Source organism: Protomyctophum bolini (genome assembly GCF_963924005.1).
Source record: "Protomyctophum bolini genome assembly, chromosome: 19".
Taxonomy (NCBI): domain Eukaryota; kingdom Metazoa; phylum Chordata; class Actinopteri; order Myctophiformes; family Myctophidae; genus Protomyctophum; species Protomyctophum bolini.
The window spans coordinates 21,106,638-21,127,768 of NC_137880.1; the positions used below are offsets into that span (position 1 = coordinate 21,106,638).

At 41.2% G+C, this 21,131-nt stretch overlaps 1 protein-coding gene across 4 annotated transcripts; it reads left to right on the top strand.

The window, feature by feature from the left end:
• The first annotated feature begins 345 nt into the window (after positions 1–345).
• LOC308334437 (microtubule-associated protein RP/EB family member 3-like) lies at positions 346–16,772 on the top strand. Of its 4 annotated transcripts, XM_080791181.1 has the most exons (10): positions 387–479; positions 1,886–1,932; positions 2,691–2,751; positions 10,435–10,562; positions 11,523–11,668; positions 12,595–12,754; positions 12,878–12,922; positions 14,230–14,366; positions 15,696–15,851; positions 16,556–16,772. In XM_080791181.1, the coding sequence occupies exons 4-10, from the start codon at positions 10,442–10,444 to the stop codon at positions 16,622–16,624; spliced, it is 834 nt and encodes a 277-aa protein (XP_080647307.1). In that variant the 5' UTR covers positions 387–479; positions 1,886–1,932; positions 2,691–2,751; positions 10,435–10,441; the 3' UTR covers positions 16,625–16,772. The 4 variants fall into 4 exon arrangements, with proteins under 4 accessions (XP_080647306.1, XP_080647309.1, XP_080647307.1 ...); XM_080791180.1 differs by lacking the exon at positions 1,886–1,932 and having other exon boundaries at positions 346–479; XM_080791182.1 differs by lacking the exon at positions 387–479 and having other exon boundaries at positions 1,919–2,004.
• Positions 16,773–21,131: the final 4,359 nt, after the last annotated feature.

Here is a 21,131-nt window from a genome sequence, read left to right on the forward strand (position 1 = left end):
TCCTGACTTGAATGTCTCTTGTATGTTTTATAACAGTGATTCTCACACATTTTAATTTCAATTAAGTGGGTGTCCTGTGAGAATCACTGTTATACAACATACAAGAGACATTCAAGTCAGGTTAACAGACCAGGACACATAGGCCTACATACATAACCACCTAACAAGAGGCAGACAGTCAAAGATAGAAACAGTCAGACGAGGACACCTAACCAACAACCCACAGGTTCAAATTAGAGCCAGCATGGCGGTTGCTGGGTCATCTGCTTCACAAAATAAAATGTGAAACGCTTGCAACTGCGCCACGCATGCGCGCAGGCAGCCGCGGGGTTGAATGGCAATCTCGCGCAATCTTGCTTGCTTCTGTTCTGGAACAGACGGGCTCTGTGGCAACGGGCTGCTGGCTGGCTTATCATCGCAAACAACGGGACTGACTGCTGATATATAAAGGACCATTGTATTTGTCTGTCGACACAACAGTAAGTAATATTCATTCAAAACAAACAAACGTCTATTATATCTACATACATATAGCTCACGATTGACGCTTAACATTAATAAAGGCTCAGCTGCTGAATAACGGTATTAATGGGGAAACGTAGACTTCATAATAATGACATGTCCCATCGCATGGGTGTGTGTGGGGGGTGTAGCGGTTTGTGTACGTGTGTGTGCTGTGTGGGGGTAGCTGTGAGTCTGTGTAGTATTTCAAAGGCCTCCAGAGGGGGGTAACGTGGGGGATAATAATAAGTACCCTTTCTGAATTCACTTGGGGTGCATTATAATTTACAAAGCCAATAAACGTGCAACTTGACAATACAATATGAGTCTCTGCTTGTGCAGCATGTGCCTGCCATGTCATATTGGAAGCTAGTTAGCTAGTTAGCGTGTGTTGCTATTGCTAGCATTACCACCATCAGTGGGCATGTCGCACTATGAGCGGCTGCGTCCCTAACGTCAAAACCAGTACTACTACCACCAAATCACCAATGTGTCCCGCATGTTGGGCTGTACAGCTTATACACAACCACCGTGGATATTGGGTCTACGGACTACTGTTATATGTGACAGTGAATCTTGTTATTATGTTGAGGGCCGGGGTTAATTAACGCCACCGGTCTCGACTGTTAACCCCATGGGCATGAACCCTACTAGAGTGCCTATTCTTAGACGAACATTAGGTGAAAATAGCCAGGCCCACAAGTTGTGAGCCAAAGTAGACCAGTTATTTTAGGTGAAGAGATTTGAGGGGAAAGGACTGGACTCTATGGGCCGGGGTTAAGTGATTAATGCACAATAATAATGCAGACTCACTGGTAATGGACAATAACTTAAACCCCAAAAATGTATATACGAATTAGCTCTTCCTTTGACCTGTATGAGAGAGGTCTTTTAGATGCGAAATATAAGCTATATAAGACATCTGAGAGGAAGGGAGATAGTAACAAGTGATGTCATGGTTTGAAGGTCTACTACTCCCACTGTACTCTAAAGTCTAAAGAATGTTCCAGAGATGAGAGTGGGATTCCGCTGTTTCATCGTCCTAGCCCTGAAACATGACTGTCATAATCATGACATGTGAACCATGGCTAGGATGGTCCAGGTCAGGCTATTAGGGATCCAGACACACAGGATGTCTACCAGACCCTGACCCATGTATTGTCTAATGATTAATTAGTCCTGTCTTAATATAAAACGGGCAGACTTTGTCCAGTTGTAGAACAATTCTGTTAAACAAAGTCACTCTGCGTTTTCCTACAGATTACTGTACAAAAGTAGGTATTACATGAAGTGTAATGCCTACTTAATTACCATTTGAATAAATAAATAATAATGACTAAATAATGAATAATCTGACTTCCTTTGTTGTGTGTGACACAATCAGGTAATGAAGAAGACTGAACAGCAGGTGGTCACCTACCAAAGTAACATGTAAGGGTGACATACATCTATTGTACGGTCAGAACTGGCTAGCACTCGGGCGCCCATAGCCGAGTGGTTAAGGTGCGTACCACATAGGTGATACCTGACAGTGAGTCCTGGGTTCGTTTCCCAAGCCTGGCGGACCTTTGTTGCATGTCACCCCCTAACTACTCCCTGACTATCTCTCCCTGTTTCCTGTCTCACTTCACTGTGGATTATCAATAAATGCCCAAAACAAAACAAAAACTCACATTTGATTAATGCTAATGTTGAGCTCTGGAGATACGTGCTGGCTTTTTCTTTTAAATCCATTCCCAACATCCTGTTGAGAGCTTTGAGTCCTTAGGATGTGGTCTGGTCTGGTGTTTCGCTGTTTCTCCCAATCTCAGGCATTCAGCACAAACTGCAGCTGTGTATGGCATACAATGGCATTCAATGAGATTCACTGACGTGCACCAATTGACACAGCAGATTAGCTGAGATAGAGGTTAATGAGCTAGTGAATGGGGGATGGCTGGTATTACATCTGTTTCGTACAGTAGTAACTACTGAAAATCCTTCGAGCAGGGCTTTGAAATTGAATCCCTAACTGCTGTTGCTGTGTGTGTGTGTGTGTGTGTGTGTGTGTGTGTGTGTGTGTGTGTGTGTGTGTGTGTGTGTGTGTGTGTGTCACTCTGTGCATTACAGAAAGAAATCTTGAATGACTATGTTCTATAAAGTAAGCTTGAGTCATTGATATTCCATGTTATTTTTATATTCCCCTCCAGATCTTAGGTGGACCACCACACAACTCAGCCAGCTATAATAAATTAAACACACCCAACACAAGTAAGTACTTAGAGAGAGAGAGTGTGTGTGTGTGTGTGTGTGTGTGTGTGTGTGTGTGTGTGTGTGTGTGTGTGAGACTGTGTGTGTGCGAACACTGTATGTGTGTTGATGATTAATCCAGTGTTTCCCAACCTTTTTTCTGCCAGGGCACACTTTCATAGCCAAAAAATCCCAGGGCACACCTAGATATACGGGGGGGTAAAGTATATATATATATATATATATATATATATATATATATATATATATATATATATATACATACACACACACACACACACACACACACACATTTTTTACACACACCACCACACAGCTGCTACAATGTATACATTACACAAGTTTTATATATTTAACAAAAATATTTATGTTTTATTTCCTGACCTACCAATGCGAATACAATTGCTAATTGCTTTCATCACGTCACGCATGATCAACAAAGTTTGAGTACATGCAGTGCACATTGCACACACAGAAAGTCACTTTCTGACTTTGTGTGTGTGCCTGTGTCGGTCGCAATCTGGACACGCTGAATCACACATGTTTGTAAACGGCAGTCAGGCAAGAAATACTTCTCCCTAAAGTTCCCATAACGTTCACTTGAAAGTTACGTTTGAGAAACGTATAATTATACATTTATGGTATGACGGCGAACGTTATTATGAAACATGAAGGACCTGGCACCTGGCTACTCTGCTTCTCTCTTGTGTCGTCTCACTCGTCTGCCGTTACTTCTCGACATACAGTGGACTGAGTGGAGTACTGGAGTTGCTGTATGTAGCTCTGCCCTGGCGATTTGTAAGCCCATCACTGCCGCTTTTGCAACACAGTGTGGGCTTGTAGGTCAACAGCAAAAAGCAGGCTGGAACGCGCAGAGGTATTGCGGTGGTTTTTTTTATACAGTACGTGCCAGGAGAGTAGGTGATGTCCCCATGTAAACAAAGCCATACATTAGCATTTCTATGGCCGAGGGTCGTTAGACTGGTGGGGATGGGCAGGCAGCCCAGTATACATTTCTATCGGGGGAGGGTTGGCCGTCGGGGTTACTTTTCTTCCTGGGTTTCCGAGGCTACTTTTGTTCAAATCAAACGGCACACCTGGCCATTTCAAACGGCACACAGGTTGGGAATCACTGGATTAATCAACAGTTGTCTTAACATGTCTTTGGTCTAACCATAAAATAGGCTTCCTATCATACACTCCCGTTTGAGTCCAAATGAGGACAGTATGTCACAGTTGCGCACAAGACACTGCATGTGTACAAGACATTGAGCGTGGGTTATGATGAGCTTAAGCTAAAACATCACAAGCCGTTCCGGTATGGCGACGAACAGGACGGTCGCATAAAGTTGAGAGCTCCCACAGCCAACTTATTTATACCACGCTAGATACTTGTAAAGTAGAAAACAAAAACCACAGTCAACGAGAAATGCACACGAGAAGGGGAAACAAAAAAAGAGACGAGAAAAGTGAAGAAACACACCAAGAAGAAGTCACAAGAGAAGACACGCTAGCATCCGAAGCTAACGAAATCAGCATGGCTTCCCTCCAGGCTAGTTTGGACGCTATCAACAGCCAGCTCGGCGCCCTACGACAGGAGGTGAAAACGGACTTGAGAACATTCAAAGAAGAAATCGCGACACAGATGGATAATAAGCTGATTGAATTCAACAGGGATCTCACACAAAAATTCACCAAGATCGACACGGAGATGAAGGAGCAGCACGCTAAGATGGACGGCGCCCTGCTGCGCACCGAAGAGATTGAGCAGTGGAGCACTGAAGTAAACCATACTTTGCAACAAATGTTGGAAGAACGCCAAATGATGATTGACAAGCTAGATGACGCTGAATCGCGCTCCAGAAGATGTAATTTGCGTTTATACAATCTGCCAGAGGACGCTGAATCAGAGAGTGAATCGATGGTAAAGTTTATCAACGATTGGCTGAGAAGAGAAATAGTGGATACTGAACTGTCTATACAACGAGCCCACCGAGCACTAGCTCCGAAGAGGAACCCGGACCAGCCGCCGAGATCAATAGTGATTAACTTTCAGCAATTTGCTGTAAAAGAGACAGTGCTATCAACGGCTTGGGGGAAGAAGACGGTGATGTACGGGCAGAACAGAATCTACTTCGACCACGATTTCACGGACAGAGTACTACAACAGAGAAAAGCCTACGCCGAAATCAAGAGGGTCCTGAATGCGGAAAGTCCGAAAATCAAGTTCAACACACCCTACAACAAGATGCGGATCCACTGGTCTACTGGGAAAGTGGTGTACCACAGCGCAGAAGAAGCAGCCAAGGATATGCGGAAAAGAGGACTGATGACCGGCGGAGAAGGAGAGGGGACAGGCGACGGCAACAGAAACAACATGAGAGAAGGCGGAAAAGAACCCACGCTCATCGAAAGCTTGCAAAATGCCAGACTGGCCAGCTGGACACAAGTCGACCGGAATGCGGCATGGAGGAGAAGGGCGAGAGGACGGCTGCAAACATACAGCCACGCTAAGTAACTGAGAGAAGGAACCTATAGAGCCGTGAGTTAAACCATTGAAAGAAAGGACTGAAACCTAACGTGTGATATTTGCATTCTCGTGTGTGTGTGTGTGTGTGTGTGTGTGTGTGCGTGCGTGCGTGTATGTGGGGAGGGAGGAGGGTTGATGTAGTTCGCTAATCTTTTTAAGTAAACAACTGAAGTTTAATTCTAACATTATGGTGAGCTATACATGCAGCCCATGTGTGCATGCGCTCATGCGCGCGCATGTGTGTGTGTGCACGGGGTGAGGAGGGGGGTTGATGTGATTCACTTGTCTCACAAAGGAGACCATTAGGAACGAGAACTGAAGCTTCAATCTAACATATTAAAGTGGATTATATATACGGCCCTCGGTGTGTGTGTGTGTGTGTGTGTGTGTGTGTGTGTATGTGTGGGGAGGGAGGGATAGGGTGACTGACTGTGGGGAAAGCATGTTTTTTTTTTTTTTTTTCTGACAACATTTATCTACATGTGCTATGTGTGTTCCCCAGTCGTCCATCTACTTTGTGGATGGAGGACTGGGGAATAATTAATTAATGTAAATAAGATCAAAGGGACACTGACTTGTACATGTGTGGATAGATGGAGGGATGAGAACATGTTTGATACAATGGGAAGCAAATAAGCATATTATTAGATCCTTCAACGTTCATTTTATTTTTCTACCAATAAGGAATATAGAACAATTTAAGTTGGTTCAAAGGGAAGTGATGCAACTTTAACTCCAGTATGAGTAAACCTTTAGGGGTAAACTTTAATGCTGGATGGGGGCCCCTCCTTAACGCAGGGATTTCCCCCACAAAACCACAGGAGGGTCAACAAAAAGGAGAGGAGGTTGACAACTCTTTTTGGAAGTCTGCATTCGTATATGTATCTATGTTTTTGTTTTTGTATATAGTTAAAAGGGTTTACAGTTTTATTTTGATCTTTGCATATGAATGCACCAAGAACCTAAGAGGGAATCGTCATAATTATTTTTTCGGATACTCTATAACCAAATATGACCACGAAACAGGAGATTAAACTTATGTCTTTGAATGTCAACGGTCTGGGAAACCCGGTCAAAAGAGCTAAAGTTATGACCAAGCTTAAAAAAGAAAAAGCACAAATAAGCTTTCTTCAGGAAACCCACTTATCCAAATCAGAACATGAAAAATTGAAGAAATTTGGCTATAAGCATACATATTATAGTTCACACACCAATACCCGTAAAAGAGGAGTGGCAATCCTGATCTCTAATCAAATCAAGTTTGAATGCCAAAAAGAAATAAAGGACAAAGAAGGCAGATATATTATTGTTAAGGGAACAATTCAGGAGACAAAAGTGACGTTGGTTAATATTTATGCTCCACCCGAGAGCGATAAACAATTCTTTAAAACATTATTTGACATCATAACTTTGGAATCGGAAGGAATTTGCTGGTGTGCGGGAGACCTAAATGTTGTGATTGACTATGACTTAGACACCACTAGCCTGAACAGGAATAAAAAGCCCATTTCAAAACTAGTCAAAAACACATGGGAAGAAATGGGTTTTGTTGATGTTTGGCGAGACTTCCACCCGCTCCAAAGGGACTATAGCCATTATTCCCAGACCCACTCTGTCTATAGCAGGTTAGATTATTTCTATACGCAAAAAGAAAATAGAGAATTGATCCAGGGGTGTAATATTGGAATAGCAGATGTGTCTGATCATAGTGCCGTTTATATGAAGGTCTGTTTATCTGACAGAAAAAGGAATACAATATGGAGGTTAAACGCTGGACTGTTAAATAATAACCAGGTGGTAGAACAAATCAGAACCGACATTGAGAACTACTTAACTGATAACAACAATGGTGAAACTACTCCAGCAATACTATGGGATGCCCTAAAGGCAGTTATCAGGGGAAAATTAATTGCAATCTCGAGCAGAATGAAAAAGGAAAAACTGACTAATTATAAGCAACTATTATCTGACCTTAAAACACTGGAACAAAAACATAAGATAAGAGCAGACAGACAAATATTCATACAAATGACTGAGGTAAGAAAACAAATTAATAACATTCTCCAACAGGAGGTGGAAATGAAAGCAAGGTACTTTAAACAGAGCTACTATGAGGCTGGCCCTAGGGCAGCGAGGCTATTGGCTAGACGCCTAAGGAAACAGCAAGCCGATATAACAGTTCACAAACTGATGGACCCCAAAACAAATCAAATAAAATACAAACAAGGAGAAATAGAAAGTATCTTCCAGAAATACTATAAAGAACTGTATACCCAAACACCCACCTCCTCTGAAGAGGAAACCAGAACATTTCTTGATAAATTGGACTTGCCTAGTATTGGTGAATTAGAAAATAAAAGGATAACAAAAACTATAACCATTGATGAAATCACCACAGCAATAGGAAAATCAAAGGCTAGCAAGACTCCTGGAAGTGATGGGTTCCCATCAGAATGGTACAAGAAATTTGCAAGTGAATTAATACCTGTGTTGCACAACACTTTTAACTGGGTTAAAAAGAATGGCTCTACCCCCCCCTCCTGGAAGGAAGCGGTAATTACAGTTTTACCAAAGCCTGGGAAAGACAAAACACTTTGTCAGAACTTCAGACCAATTTCACTACTAAATGTCGACTACAAACTATATACCTCAATCCTATCAGAGAGAATTCAATCTTTTATTGCAGATATGATAGACGAAGACCAATGTGGCTTTATTCCCGGAAGAAAAACGCAGGATAATATTAGGAGAACTTTACACATTATGCACAAAATAAAGAATAATAACACTCCCGCAGCAATGGTTAGTCTGGATGCCGCCCAAGCATTCGATAAAGTTTCCCACAGGTTCTTATTCCTAACACTGGAAAGATTTGGGTTTGATGAAAAGGCAATTCAGTGTATTAAAACACTTTATATTAATCCAACAGCTAGAATAAAGGTAAATGGTTCTCTGACAGATAGATTTGAAATAGAACAAGGTTGTAGACAAGGCTGCAATTTAAGCCCCTCCCTCTTCGCGTTTTTTATAGAACCACTGGCCCAGATGATAAGAGACAACGAAAATATAGCGGGAATAGAAATGAATGGTGAAAGACATGTTGTGAGCCTTTTTGCAGATGATGTATTGGTCCACTTAAAAAATCCATTGGAATCATTTGAACACCTACTGCAAACATTAGATCGGTTTAGTCTATACTCAGGCTATACATTAAACAAGTCTAAAACTCAAATTCTCATGCTCAATTGTAGGCCGAATCAAAAACTAAAGGAAATAAATATAAATTGGGAGGCAAAATCAATTAGGTACTTAGGCATAAATATAACCAAAGACCTATCCAAACTATATGCAAGTAACTACCAAGAAATTGATGATAACATAAAAAAAGATGTAGAGAGATGGGCCACATATCCAATGGGGTTTAGTGATAGGATACAAGCGATTAAAATGAACGTCCTGCCACGCCTGTTATATTTATTCCAGTCATTACCTATCCCTATACCACCGGCCCAATTCACTAAATGGGATAAACTTATATCAAGGTTTATATGGGATGGAAAAAGACCTAGAATAAGATATAGTACTCTACAATTACCAAAGAATAAAGGGGGAATGGCACTTCCAAACTTAAAGGAGTACTTCCATGCAGCACAACTGGGGCCACTCCTTAACTGGTGCAGTCTACCGTATATAGCTAAGTGGAAGGACATCGAGGTAAAAGGGTTTACAATCCCGATTCATACAAATATAGGAGAACGAGGGATCCAAACGAGCGTGAAGAGTGAATTAGACTTGGACCCAATAACATCTTTTACTTTAACTACGTGGTACTCAATAGTGAAACAATTGAAGGTTGGAAAGGAATTGGGTATGTTAAAATGGATCTCATATGATAAGAAGTTTGAACCAGGAAGGTCCGATTCAAGGTTTAAGCAATGGAGGGATTTGGGTGTGACAGCCATATGCCTATTAACTAAAAATGGAGAAATGAAAAGCTTTGAAGAAATAAAAAATGCATACGATCTGACTAATCAGGACTTCTTCCGATATTTACAGATGAGAGACTATTATAACAGAAACATTAAAAGACCGGCGGAAGAAATACACCCCATAATACGAATCATTGAACGGGCGTATGGTAGAGTCACACCCAAAGCCATATCTGTGTTGTACTCGTGTTTGATGGACTCCAAAAAGTTTTCCACAATATATGTAAAAAATAAATGGGAAAAGGAGTTGGGTGAGGACATTCCAGAAAAGATGTGGGACGATATGTGGGAAAAACACCAGACAACAACCCAATCAAAGGAGTGGAGGGAATTTGTATGGAAAAACCAAATACGGTATTTTATAACACCCCAAATTAAGAGCAAACAGCTTAAGAGCCAACAGCCATGTTGGAGAGAGTGTAACCACATGAACCCTGACCATACACATGTTTTCTGGAATTGTGCAAAGATACAACCTTTCTGGTTGATAATCCACACAGCTATTTGTGAGGTAATAGGATACGACATCCCCTGTTCTTGCCTTGTAATGTACTTGGGTCTTATTGAGGAATCTATCCATCCGAGAGACCAATATCTGGTCAAAATCCTTCTAGCTGCCGGGAAAAAAGCAATCACAAAAAATTGGCTCAAGACTGACATACCAGGCTATAATCAATGGCGAGCAATCGTGGACAATATAGAAGACATGGAAAAGTTGACATTCAAGATAAGGATAAGAGTAGACCTCTATGAAAAAAGATGGGAAAAATGGTCGTTATATAAATGGACAAGAGGTGAAACATAATAGGATGATGGAAAAGAAGAGTTAAAAATATTCCCAAAAGTAAGGTTCTAACTGTATTTAATTGTATTTAATTTATTTTGTAAACGTAATTTATGCAATCTGTTTGTTTTGTTTTTTATTTTATGTCTCTATTTTATTTGTTTTTAATTTCTATGTCCATGTGGAAGTTTGTCTTTGTACTATGTTGTTGTTGTTATTTCTGTTTGTTTGATCATAATGTCTGTAAAAACCCGAAATAAAAACAAAGTTAAAAAAAAAAAAAACATCACAAGCCAACGCAACTTGAACTTGTGTTTACATGCCCACAAAGTCCCCTTCTCAGATTGTTATAAACTGTGTGTGTGTGTGTGTGTTTGCAGAAGGAGGATGGCGGTGAATGTCTACTCCACCTCTATGACCATAGATAATTTGAGTCGTCATGACATGCTGGCCTGGGTCAATGACTCTCTGCAGCTCACCTACACCAAGATAGAACAGCTTGGTACAGGTATGTTACGACCCTAGTCTAGGGTTAGGGGATGCAACATAAAACATAAAATTTAACATATATTTGTTACAATCAAAATAAAAATAAATAATAGAAAGAAATAATATAATTACAAAATCATTGATAAATTGTAAATATAAAAACCTAATCTAACTAACGGAACCTAATCTAACAGGTTGCCGATTCTGCTGCGATTGGCAGCAGAGCCAAAGCTGAACAGTCCTCTGTACTGTCTTGTTCATGATACCAGATTACCAGGCTGGCTTTCCGCCGCGTGATTTGGTCTAGGCCACAACTACATATAAATAAAGTTCATATCATACTGAGAAATACAAACAAACAGAAAAACATGGTGGTTCAGCTTTGGTGGTTCTGGTTTTTCGGCACCACTTGAAATGAAAGATGGAATGATCTATGGATGGAATGAGCAAACAAATTATTTCTATATAAACTATCATCATCAAGGGTTTTATTGGGTAGGCCCTAAAGTTATGATGTCCTTGATCGCAGGGAATTATTTTGGTGATGTCGGCACCTTTGGTTCCGGACGGTCACCTAGACTGTTTTCGCTCCCGACCGGATCCCAGGCTACCAGTCTAGTCTGTCAATTTGGCAATCAACAGGCCTCAACTCTCAACCTCAGAACACAGGAAACAATTACAGAATAATAATAAAAAAACAGTACAAAGTACAAAAATAAAAGTCATATAATTAATATACCTCTAACTTAAACTTACCAAATACTAATATGGCTGGACGTAACATGGTAAAATATTGAAAATAAACCAAATAAAATGTATTGTAATTGCACAATATTTAACCACATTATATTGGACATGTCGTTATAGGTGAAAAATAGGTCTTTATCAATAGTGAACCTACAGTACAGTACAGTCAATTGTCATATTCCGGTGTCAAGCTTAAGTGGGTAAATAATAGTGACACATTTGTTTGTTACAGGTGGTGCCTACTGCCAGTTCATGGACATGCTGTTTCCTGGGTGCATTTTGTTAAAGAAAGTCAAGTTTAACGCTAAGTTGGAACATGAATATATACACAATTTCAAAGTGTTACAGGCCTCCTTCAAGAGAATGAATGTGGATAAGGTGAGACCATATTCCCCTTCTCTCTCTCTCTCTTTCTCTCTCTCTCTATCTTTCTCACAAGCTACAGTTGTGATCAACTTTGCACTTGTACATTTTTCAAGTTTCACCATAGATGTTTTAAATTAAAATAGTTACTCCTGGTAGTTTGGAATATTACTAAAATCAATGGGTAATCTTATGGGGAAAACAAATTATTCCATACGTATTACTCCTATTACAACTCTGCTATTTCACTTACATCCTAAACAAATGCTGACAGGAGGCTTCTTTGTCGCTTTCCGAAGCCAATAATTTGATGACCGGCAGAGTCCTACTGACCAATCTGCGAACCCATCGGCAAAAGAGGGGATTCACTCTCCTTCAGGCCTCCTCTTATGGTGGTGCTCCATACATTCCTAATAGAGTCCTGAATCTGTCTTGACCCGGTCATCAAAATATTAGCTTACGAATGCGACAAAAACCTCCAGAAAAGAAGTGAACTATATACAGTCAGTTTTCTAGTAGTAATGGCCCCTGTCTTTGATACATAGCTACGACTCAGGAGCAGTGGTACCGTGTAATGGTGATTAATTTTTTCGGACCACGGCGCATCACACGCACGCACGTGCACTCGCACACACATGCCTACTGCCTACATGTGCGCATGCTGCACAGAACAGCTGATAGCCTAAGCCTATATTGGGTGCCCACCGCCAGTAAACCTAGACCACTGGGTACACGTACACCGCTCCGTTCCGAACCTGCACGTGCACTGCACGTCACCATTGTTTTGGTACCACGGCGTGGTACTGCATTCAACGAGCATGACACCACTGCTCAGGAGTCGCTTCTTATGCTACAACGCATCACAATCAAACGATGTTATTGTTTATATCCACTTCCCCCACTCTGTCCTGTCTCGTCTCCCTCTCTCTCTATCTCTGCAGATCATTCCTGTGGAAAGACTGGTGAAGGGGAAGTTTCAGGATAACTTTGAGTTCATTCAGTGGTTCAAGAAGTTCTTCGATGCCAACTACGATGGGAAGGAGTACGACCCGCAACTGATGCGTCAGGGCCAAGAGGGAACGCCGCCACCGCCTCACCCAGGTAATGGACACACACACAAGATACTTGTCAGGCGTGTGAACTCATAAACTCCCATTTCCACTGCTTTCACGTCATTCATCATGCAACTGCTGCTCCACCCCCACCCCCGCCCCCTCAACCCAGGTGAACCCACTTTGCACAAACCCAAAAGACCTTCCTCCCGCCCAGGTAAAATTCCACTTCCGGAATTTGCGTGTGTGTGCTCACTCCTGCAGTGCCTCAGCACAATACGTGTTGCCTCTGGCAAATGACATGCCCTGTGGAATATTGTGACATTTGAGCTGCACCGCACGTATTGTGTTGATGTCTAGCGTCTCCTCTCTCTTTCTGTGTGTCTCAGTTTCATTCTGTAAAGCCTGCTTGTGTGTACTGTGTGCCCCTCTGTCTATATGCCATGCCATGCTATTCTCCTTCTGTGTTTTCTTTCAATAACAATGCAAATAGTAATTTGATCAATGCAAATGTGTATAACTCCATTGATCTTGTTTTGTGGTTCAACTAGAAGTGCCTTTGTTTTGTGCTATGGCGTGGCTTTTGTTTTGGCATGAAGCAGTTCAGACTGATCTCATTGGTGTGTTTGTTAACACCCCGATCGCCCAGGACAAAGTTCACAGTCCTTTCAATTAGTAACACCCAGCGCCCAGGACGAAGTTTTATCAAAAAGAGGTTATTGATATCAAAACCGATCGCATCGCTCCACAGCGTGGAGCGCCTGTTATGCTACATTCGATGTTGCGTAACAGTGGGACGTCATCGAAAATGCCCCCCCCCCCTGTTTTGCTGACTAGACCGAAAATCTTAAAACGTTAATAACTCTTGATCTAAATCATTCCGTCCAATTCTAAGAAAAGATCATGTCTTAGACGGCCCACCGCGGTCCCGTCACTAGTCGCGGTATATTTAATCATACCTCCCGTTGTTGTGTGTTTTGGCTACATTTTGCTGCTACAGCCACATCCGGGATAACATCTGGTCCGTCGGTAAAAGTGCTCTACTACTATAAATCGCCGGGCGCTATGATTTAATGGATTAAATAACCCCAGGCAATCGGAGTGTTAAAACGAGGTTTGTTGTGGATGAGTAAAGTAAAAAGACTGAAAAGTCTTTGAAACACTGGCATTAGACAGACATATATCAGATATTATTTTAATGGTTTATATTGTTTTGTCATAATAGAGTAGTTAACGTTCTAGTGGTTCCTTCCACCATTCATTTCATTCAGGATTTTCTCCTGCCAGTAGGTTTTGCATGTGGAACGAGGTTAAAGAAAGTATGATGATCAGATGATCATAGAAATGTTTTTCACCAGTGGAATCAATTCCAAACCTGAGGCAAGGCTTACTAGAATGAAACTCATTAAAAGGTACACCCAAAAATGCATAATGGTTTAAAGTTTCAGTAAACACACCTTTAGACTGGACATGTAAACTTGTGTTTACGTGTGTGTGTGTGTGTGTGTGTGCGCGCGCTTCCAGGACCCGTGAGAACATCTCCCACAGCACCCAAGACTGTCCCCCCGCCCCAAAGGCAAATAACCACCCAAATCCGCAGGACAACGCCCAATGTCACCCGAAACGGAGGAGACGCCGAGATGTTAGAACTCAATCAGCAGGTACTACGAATTAGTCTGTATGGCATCAGTCAAACTGGGGCCCAGCCCAGAATAACTTGTTCAAAATGGTTCAGCAATATTTCATAGTTTACCGCCATTAAACTTGAGGAAAATGTGTTTTAAAGCAGATAATCCAAAAAGGGGTTAAAAAAACAACTAAAACTTATACTGTAAAAGAATAATACATTGCAAAATAAAAGGGGGAAAAAAGAGGCAATTAATAAAATATAGGTCCACCACCACTGACGCTTCTGTGGAATCAGCTGTGTGCTGCAGAGCACAGAATTATTCTCCAATTGACAAAGGAGAATTGCATTAGCCAGAGTGTAAAGATGACTATCAAAGCTCAATCTACAGTATAACATTGCATTGTCTGAAAACAACAATATATAGCTTGTCTATTTTGTTAAGTAGAATACTGTATATCAGGGATAATGCACTGTGGTCAAGTCCGCTATAAGAAAATTACCGCCTGATGTGTAGTGGGTGCTACAGGCCTTCTGCTCCAGTTGCCTCCTGGAACTGTAGTTGGGTTAATTTCTCATTATCAGAGTAAATTGTTATTCTCGTACTAGGATTAACTTTCCATAACTGCCATAATATACAGTATAATATATTATATGGTAGTAGTATGTTACATTAGAAAAGTACCGGTAATTAATTAAATGTAGTTTAATTAATGTGTTTTTGTCAGTGACAAAAACACATTTGTCACTAGGTGTCGCCAAATACAAAAAAAGACCACTTACATGAATTACATAGGGTGTGAACATATTTCTGGCTTTAGCTCAATTCTACACGTCTGTTCACATTTACAGTATTAAAGAAAACCTATGTTCTCCTCTAATCATAATTATGTATTTGCCCTAGGTGGTCTGTTATTTTTCAGTGCTGTGTTATAAACTAATTATAGCTATACTAGTGCTAATAACTATGTGCTTGATAATGCGATCTAGATCTCCAAAAAACCACAACCACTGTTGTTTGTCATAAACTTGTCCTCGAACATTTTTGGAATGTTTGTAAATGTGAACATCCAAACACCATGCGTTTTAACGACAAGAGAATACTCAGAGTCTCAGACTTCTTTGGTGCCCTCAGAGTGAATTTGAAAACCACCCATGAAGAGAATATTGGGTAAAGTCAGCTTTACTCATGATGACTTGTCCTGACGGGCCGGCTACAGCCCACGACTGACACATCCACTGAGATCTGTGCTCCGACGAGCACACCTTTCTGGTGTTTGACCTGCCGCTCCCTGTTTCTGTTCTACTGTTTTATGCAGCGATACTACTATTTTGTTTGTGTTTTTATTGCTACTGGGTGTAGCTGTTGGATCTGAAGCTGAGTGTAGACGGCCTGGAGAAGGAGAGGGATTTCTACTTCGGCAAACTGAGAGATATTGAGCTGATCTGTCAGGAACATGAAAGTAGTCCAGTCGGCCCCATACTCAGCAAAATCCTGGACGTACTCTACGCCACAGAGGTAAAATGCATACATAACAACTTAATAAAACACATACTCTGTGTAATATATTTATGTACTCATTAGCAAGCATGTAATAATAGTTTGTGATATTGCTGAGGTAAATGTATAGAGCATCGTACAAACAGTGCAATCGTACAATAATGCATTCAACTGCAGTGGTAACGTAACTGTGATAAAGCACAATGATATTATTATGTACTGTAATTGTAATTGGCTTGAGATTACCCATCTCAAGCCAATTTAAGCAAACAAATGCAAGTTGAGTGTCATTCTAATTCTGAAATTAACGGAATTCCGTACAAATCGAACAAACAATCATGCTTTGGAAATTGGTAGTCAGTAATCATGCCAAGTGGTGTGAGTCATATTCAGTGGGATAAACGCAACGGCAACACTACCAGTTCTTTTTTGCGGAGCCTGGGAGTCGATAATTGCTGAGGGGACGCTTGTTTTACAGGTTAGGTTTAGGCATAGTTTTACTGAGGTTAGGTTTAGGCATAGTTTTTGTGAGGGTATATAACCTCGCCCTACTAGTAGTAGCCGGCGCTGTAAAACAAGCGTCCCATCAGTGCCCATCGAAACCCAGGCTCCGCAAAAAAGGTAGTCCCCACTACCAGTGTATGGTCCTCTAAATTAACACTGGATTTTACTGTGTACATACATGATTATATCATATAGTGACCCTTGACCTTTCTTGGCAGGATGGCTTCGCACCGCCGGATGATGAGGAGGTTGAAGAGGGGGCAAAGGGAGACGAAGAGGAGTACTGAGTACTTATTTTCCCCTCAAAATCACCATCTCTCCGCCTTTCCCACCCCCTTCCTCCCTCCCTCTCAGTCTTCCTCGTCTCTCCCTCACCTGCTCATGATTGTCATCCCCCCCTTTCCTTTTATACACCTCTTTGGCTGTCCACATGCACTACATTATGACTTTGTCATACAGACTAGCAACACAAACTCTAGTGGAGGACACTAAACCCAGACTTGCCTGGATGGACTGGAGTTCATCTAACTCGATACTTTATGATCCGTTTTGAGAGCGTGGCCACTGGCCATGCTAGTTCAGCCGGGTAAGGCAAACCCCCATGCACGCTTGTCTGTCTGAGATTAACAGCAATGGAGATGACAGGGTTCCAGCACTGGCAAGCCGGACAGCCAACGGTGCTATCCAACTTTCTGTCCATCTTATTTACCAGGATTCTCCCCACCATCTTTTGACTACGTGGTCCTTGGGTTAAACAATTTTATCTATTCAATATCAATTCTAAAGTTGGCTGGTTCAAAATGTCATTTTTGAGCATGCAGTGTCATTGTTCTGAAGTTTGGGGAGAATCCTGCACAGAAACACATTGAACATATCTCATGATGACACATGAACTTTACAGGAATGAATTCAGCATACAGCTACAGCTGTGTCACATAAATAGTCATCATTCAGAGGTAACTATTCATAAAGTATGTTGTTCTTAATCAAGTTGTCCCTCCAGAGAGTTAAGCTGCTCTGACTGCTTTTTTATGAGACAGCATGATGTATTTATTTATTTATAGTTTTTCTTGTATTAATCCGCTCTTCACATTTTCACTTTCTGAGATAAATGGGGCTTTGGTTTGGAGGGAATTGATGGTGTTGCACTAACTGTAGCAAAACAAACCAATTGATTTTGAAACTATCCATAATGCCAACATGCAGTGACTGGCTGCAGCCAGAATGATACAGGAAGATGCTATTTTGTATTTTTACATTGTTTTAAATCAGTTTTTATTTTTTATTTTGCATTGAGTGGCTTACGGGCAAAGAGACATCGGTGTAAAACCTATTTATCAGAAAAGGCCAGAGAAATGTCAGTTGTTGTAGCTACCGGTATATAAATGAACAAATGTAAAAAAAAGAAAAAGAGAAATAATGTTTGTTTTCCTTCGAGTTTTAGCTGCTATCTCTATTTTTAAGTTGCCGTATTTAATTGACAGAGTTTTGATATGTTGCTTAGCATTAAAACGCCACAGCGGCTGCCTAGGACATAGTGGGTGGTGTGCTTTATTGTGATTGACAGCCAGGCTGAGCTGCTCAGGGCCGGTCGTGAGAGAACACAACATCCATCCCTCTCTCTCACTGTGTGTTGCCATGGCAGCCATGTTATAAACCTGCATCGTTCAGAGTTGTTGCAGAGATTAAATAAAGGATTGGCCGTCTCAAGCCCAGTTGGAATGAAAGTGGTATACTCTTTTCTTTTCAGAAACAAGACTTTACATCTGAATTTTGACTGGTTTTCTCATGCTAGAGCAAAGATCCTTTAAACTAACCTGATCTCTGTGAACTTGCATGGCTGAGGGGCATCCTATGGGTACTTTCAGACAAGTGCCTACCATCCTGTTTCCAAATAACTCATTCTACAGTTTTAATAAATTGTATATACATTTAGGTCAGTCATATTCCTTGCAATTGGGCCTATTTTGCATAATGGCTTGTTAGGGCTTGTTAAATTGGAACAAAGCATTCGCTGCCTTAAGTTTCTACTCTGAAGATCTGAAGGCACAATGTCGAGTTTGATCCAGGAGATTTGTGCCAGGCAGACATTAATTGCTTCATTTGTCCGGCTAGGCAGCCAACAGCAATCGGAAACACACCCCGGGAAGGTGACCTCGTTCCCATAGAGAAAACCTTGCAGTCCAACTCTAATTGGGAAAGCCCAGGGCTGGTGATGGAACTGTATAATGTAGGTTTTCATATATTTCACACACATTCTATGCATATCTAATAGAACTTTTCAATATCCTTTTTTCCCCTCATAATTTTGGTTAGATCCAAAATGCCAGTCTTGTGTTCACTGATCTCTTTCACCAGGCAAAAAAGCTATGGTAGAGATGGAAATAACAGACAGATTTCAGATTATTTGTGTTAAATGTTGAGATCATTGCTGAAACCTGTAATCAGGTTAAACAAAAAATATTTAATTTAGATTGAAAATGACTGACTGGAACCTTGCCAGCATGCATGCTTGTCTTGTTGTGAATGATCAGTAGGCTGCCTGAAGTGATGATTCACTTTTGGGTCAAAGCTTAATTTTATTTAGAGTCGCCAATCAGGTATGATGATGCCTGCAGCGATAAAAGGATTGGAACACGCCAAAGCATGTTCCTTCCATGCGCTACATCCTACCGGGGAAACTCCCATCTGCCAGTGATAGGCCTGCTCACTCCTCATGCATTGAAGGAAGCATGTGAGCTTAGTTCGGGGCTCTCCCCAGGTTGAAAGAGGTAGAGGAGCACCCAGGATTACAGTTTTGGCAATTGTCACCGCATTCCTGTCAGTCTGTCCGTCCGTTACCCCAGGCCTCCATATATGGTCATGCATCGAGGATGGATGTCCTCAATATTAACTTAAGCCCATATATTGTATGGGAATGCCCATATATGGAGATCCCTGATGTCATTAATATTGTCCAGAAACTCTTATGTCATCATTTAAGCTCATATATGGAGATCCCTGAATTGTCATCAATGGTTAGAAGATAACATGTTGTTGTCCCTCCATCTTGGCAAAACAGAGTTGAATCTCTTGTGACTTAAGTGATAGGATCAAAATCGATTATTTTTTTAATAATATCTGTTGCAAAGGCTATATTGTCATCCAAATAGACAGGGCTATAGGCCTACCAAAGTGTCCCTGGGATGTGTGTGTGTAGCTGCATGACTGAGTGGCTGGAGAGTGACTATTTTGTGACCAGCCCAGGTCTTTAACTTGCTGCTGATGCTGTTTAACCACTCAAAATAGTTAAACAGCATTGACCACGCCTCCAGGTCTTAAGTATGGCATGAATATGACCTCATACCATAAGACCTGAGTGTGGAAAGTGGAGACTGACTCCAATCAAGATACGGTTGGGGGATTTAGCAGGTGTAGGGAATTCACACAGGCCTAGGCTGGGGTTGCCAATTGCCATGGCGATCAATTGGCTCAAGAGTCAATACTAGGCCACTGCCAGAGTCTTTTCTACATGTTTTTAAACCAGTGGTATACTTCAGGGGGTTCCAGGTGGTGGTCCTCATCTAAATGATGGAGAGTTAGTAACCAAATGCAGCCTTGATGAAGACCATATAGGTCGAAACATGTCGGTTGAATAAAGTTTTCCTCCTTTTTAACATTAAGTGTGCCCGGATCTCCGCTTTGTTCTATAGATGTGTCATCCCGATTGATCCCAGGAGCACCTTTTTACTATTTTTACATGTTTTATACCTGCTGAGCACAATGGTTGCTTCTTCCTTGCCTCTGCCAATTAAAGTGCTCTTGAAATATTGGCTGGGGCTCTTGGTCAATATAATTTTGATTATGCCTGACTGCACTTTGATCCTGGCATACTAGGTACTGAAAGTACTGAAAAAACAAAACAAAAAAGTGTTAAGTTGATCTTAAAACTCACTCACGACTGAATGAGAGGAGTACACAAATTAAATGTAGAATGTTTTTTAATTTTTTTGCTGGTGAAAAAATTATATTTTGAGACCGATCCGATATATGGCATTTTTATGGCCAACGATTAATTTTGTATTTGTTATTTATTTCGTAATTTAAATGTTCTATATTATTGTGAACCCCCCCCATGCATGCAGGTACCACACACACACACACACACACACACACACACACACACACACACACACACACACACACACACACACACACACACACACACACACACACTCACACACAATCTCTCTCTCTCTCTCTCTCTCTCTCTCTCTCTCTCTCTCTCTCTCTCTCTCTCTCTCTCTCTCTCTCTCTCTCTCTCTCTCTCTCTCTCTCTCTCTCTCTCTCTCTCTCTCTCTCCCTCTCAGAGACTGCCTGACTGGTCCAACTGGTTTTAAATTCGAACTGTCAATTCAACCTGGAAAACAAATGTGAAGATGATATGAGACAAAAAAATAAATAAGAAAACGATATTGACAAAGTTAAAAAAAATATAAAAAGAGATCTAGGATTGAAATAAGTAAGGGATAGCGATAGCCAGAAATTCATTTCAGAAAGACCACCAAATAATTCGTAGTTTCATTTCTTATTTTTAAACACATTTCAAATATTGTAAAGATTTCCGAAAACAACGGTGCACCGTGCGGCATAGATATACGCTGCGGCATCATTCAGAGATCACAGGGTGGTGACGTCAAGCCGACAAGGAGACGTGGCATGGGATTTTTAAACCATCACCACCACGCACCGTGCGCGTTAACATTCACGTACCCGGCCCGCACACACACACACACACACACACACACACACACA

What these genes read in the sequence shown, in the direction of transcription:
- LOC308334437 (XM_080791180.1), top strand. Translation starts at nt 10,442, where the DNA reads ATGGCGGTGAATGTCTACTCCACCTCTATGACCATAGATAATTTGAGT. An exon ending in GATAGAACAGCTTGGTACAG is followed by an intron (nt 10,563 to 11,522) that starts GTATGTTACGAC and finishes TGTTTGTTACAG; the next exon opens with GTGGTGCCTACTGCCAGTTC. An exon ending in ACGTACTCTACGCCACAGAG is followed by an intron (nt 15,852 to 16,555) that starts GTAAAATGCATA and finishes CTTTCTTGGCAG; the next exon opens with GATGGCTTCGCACCGCCGGA.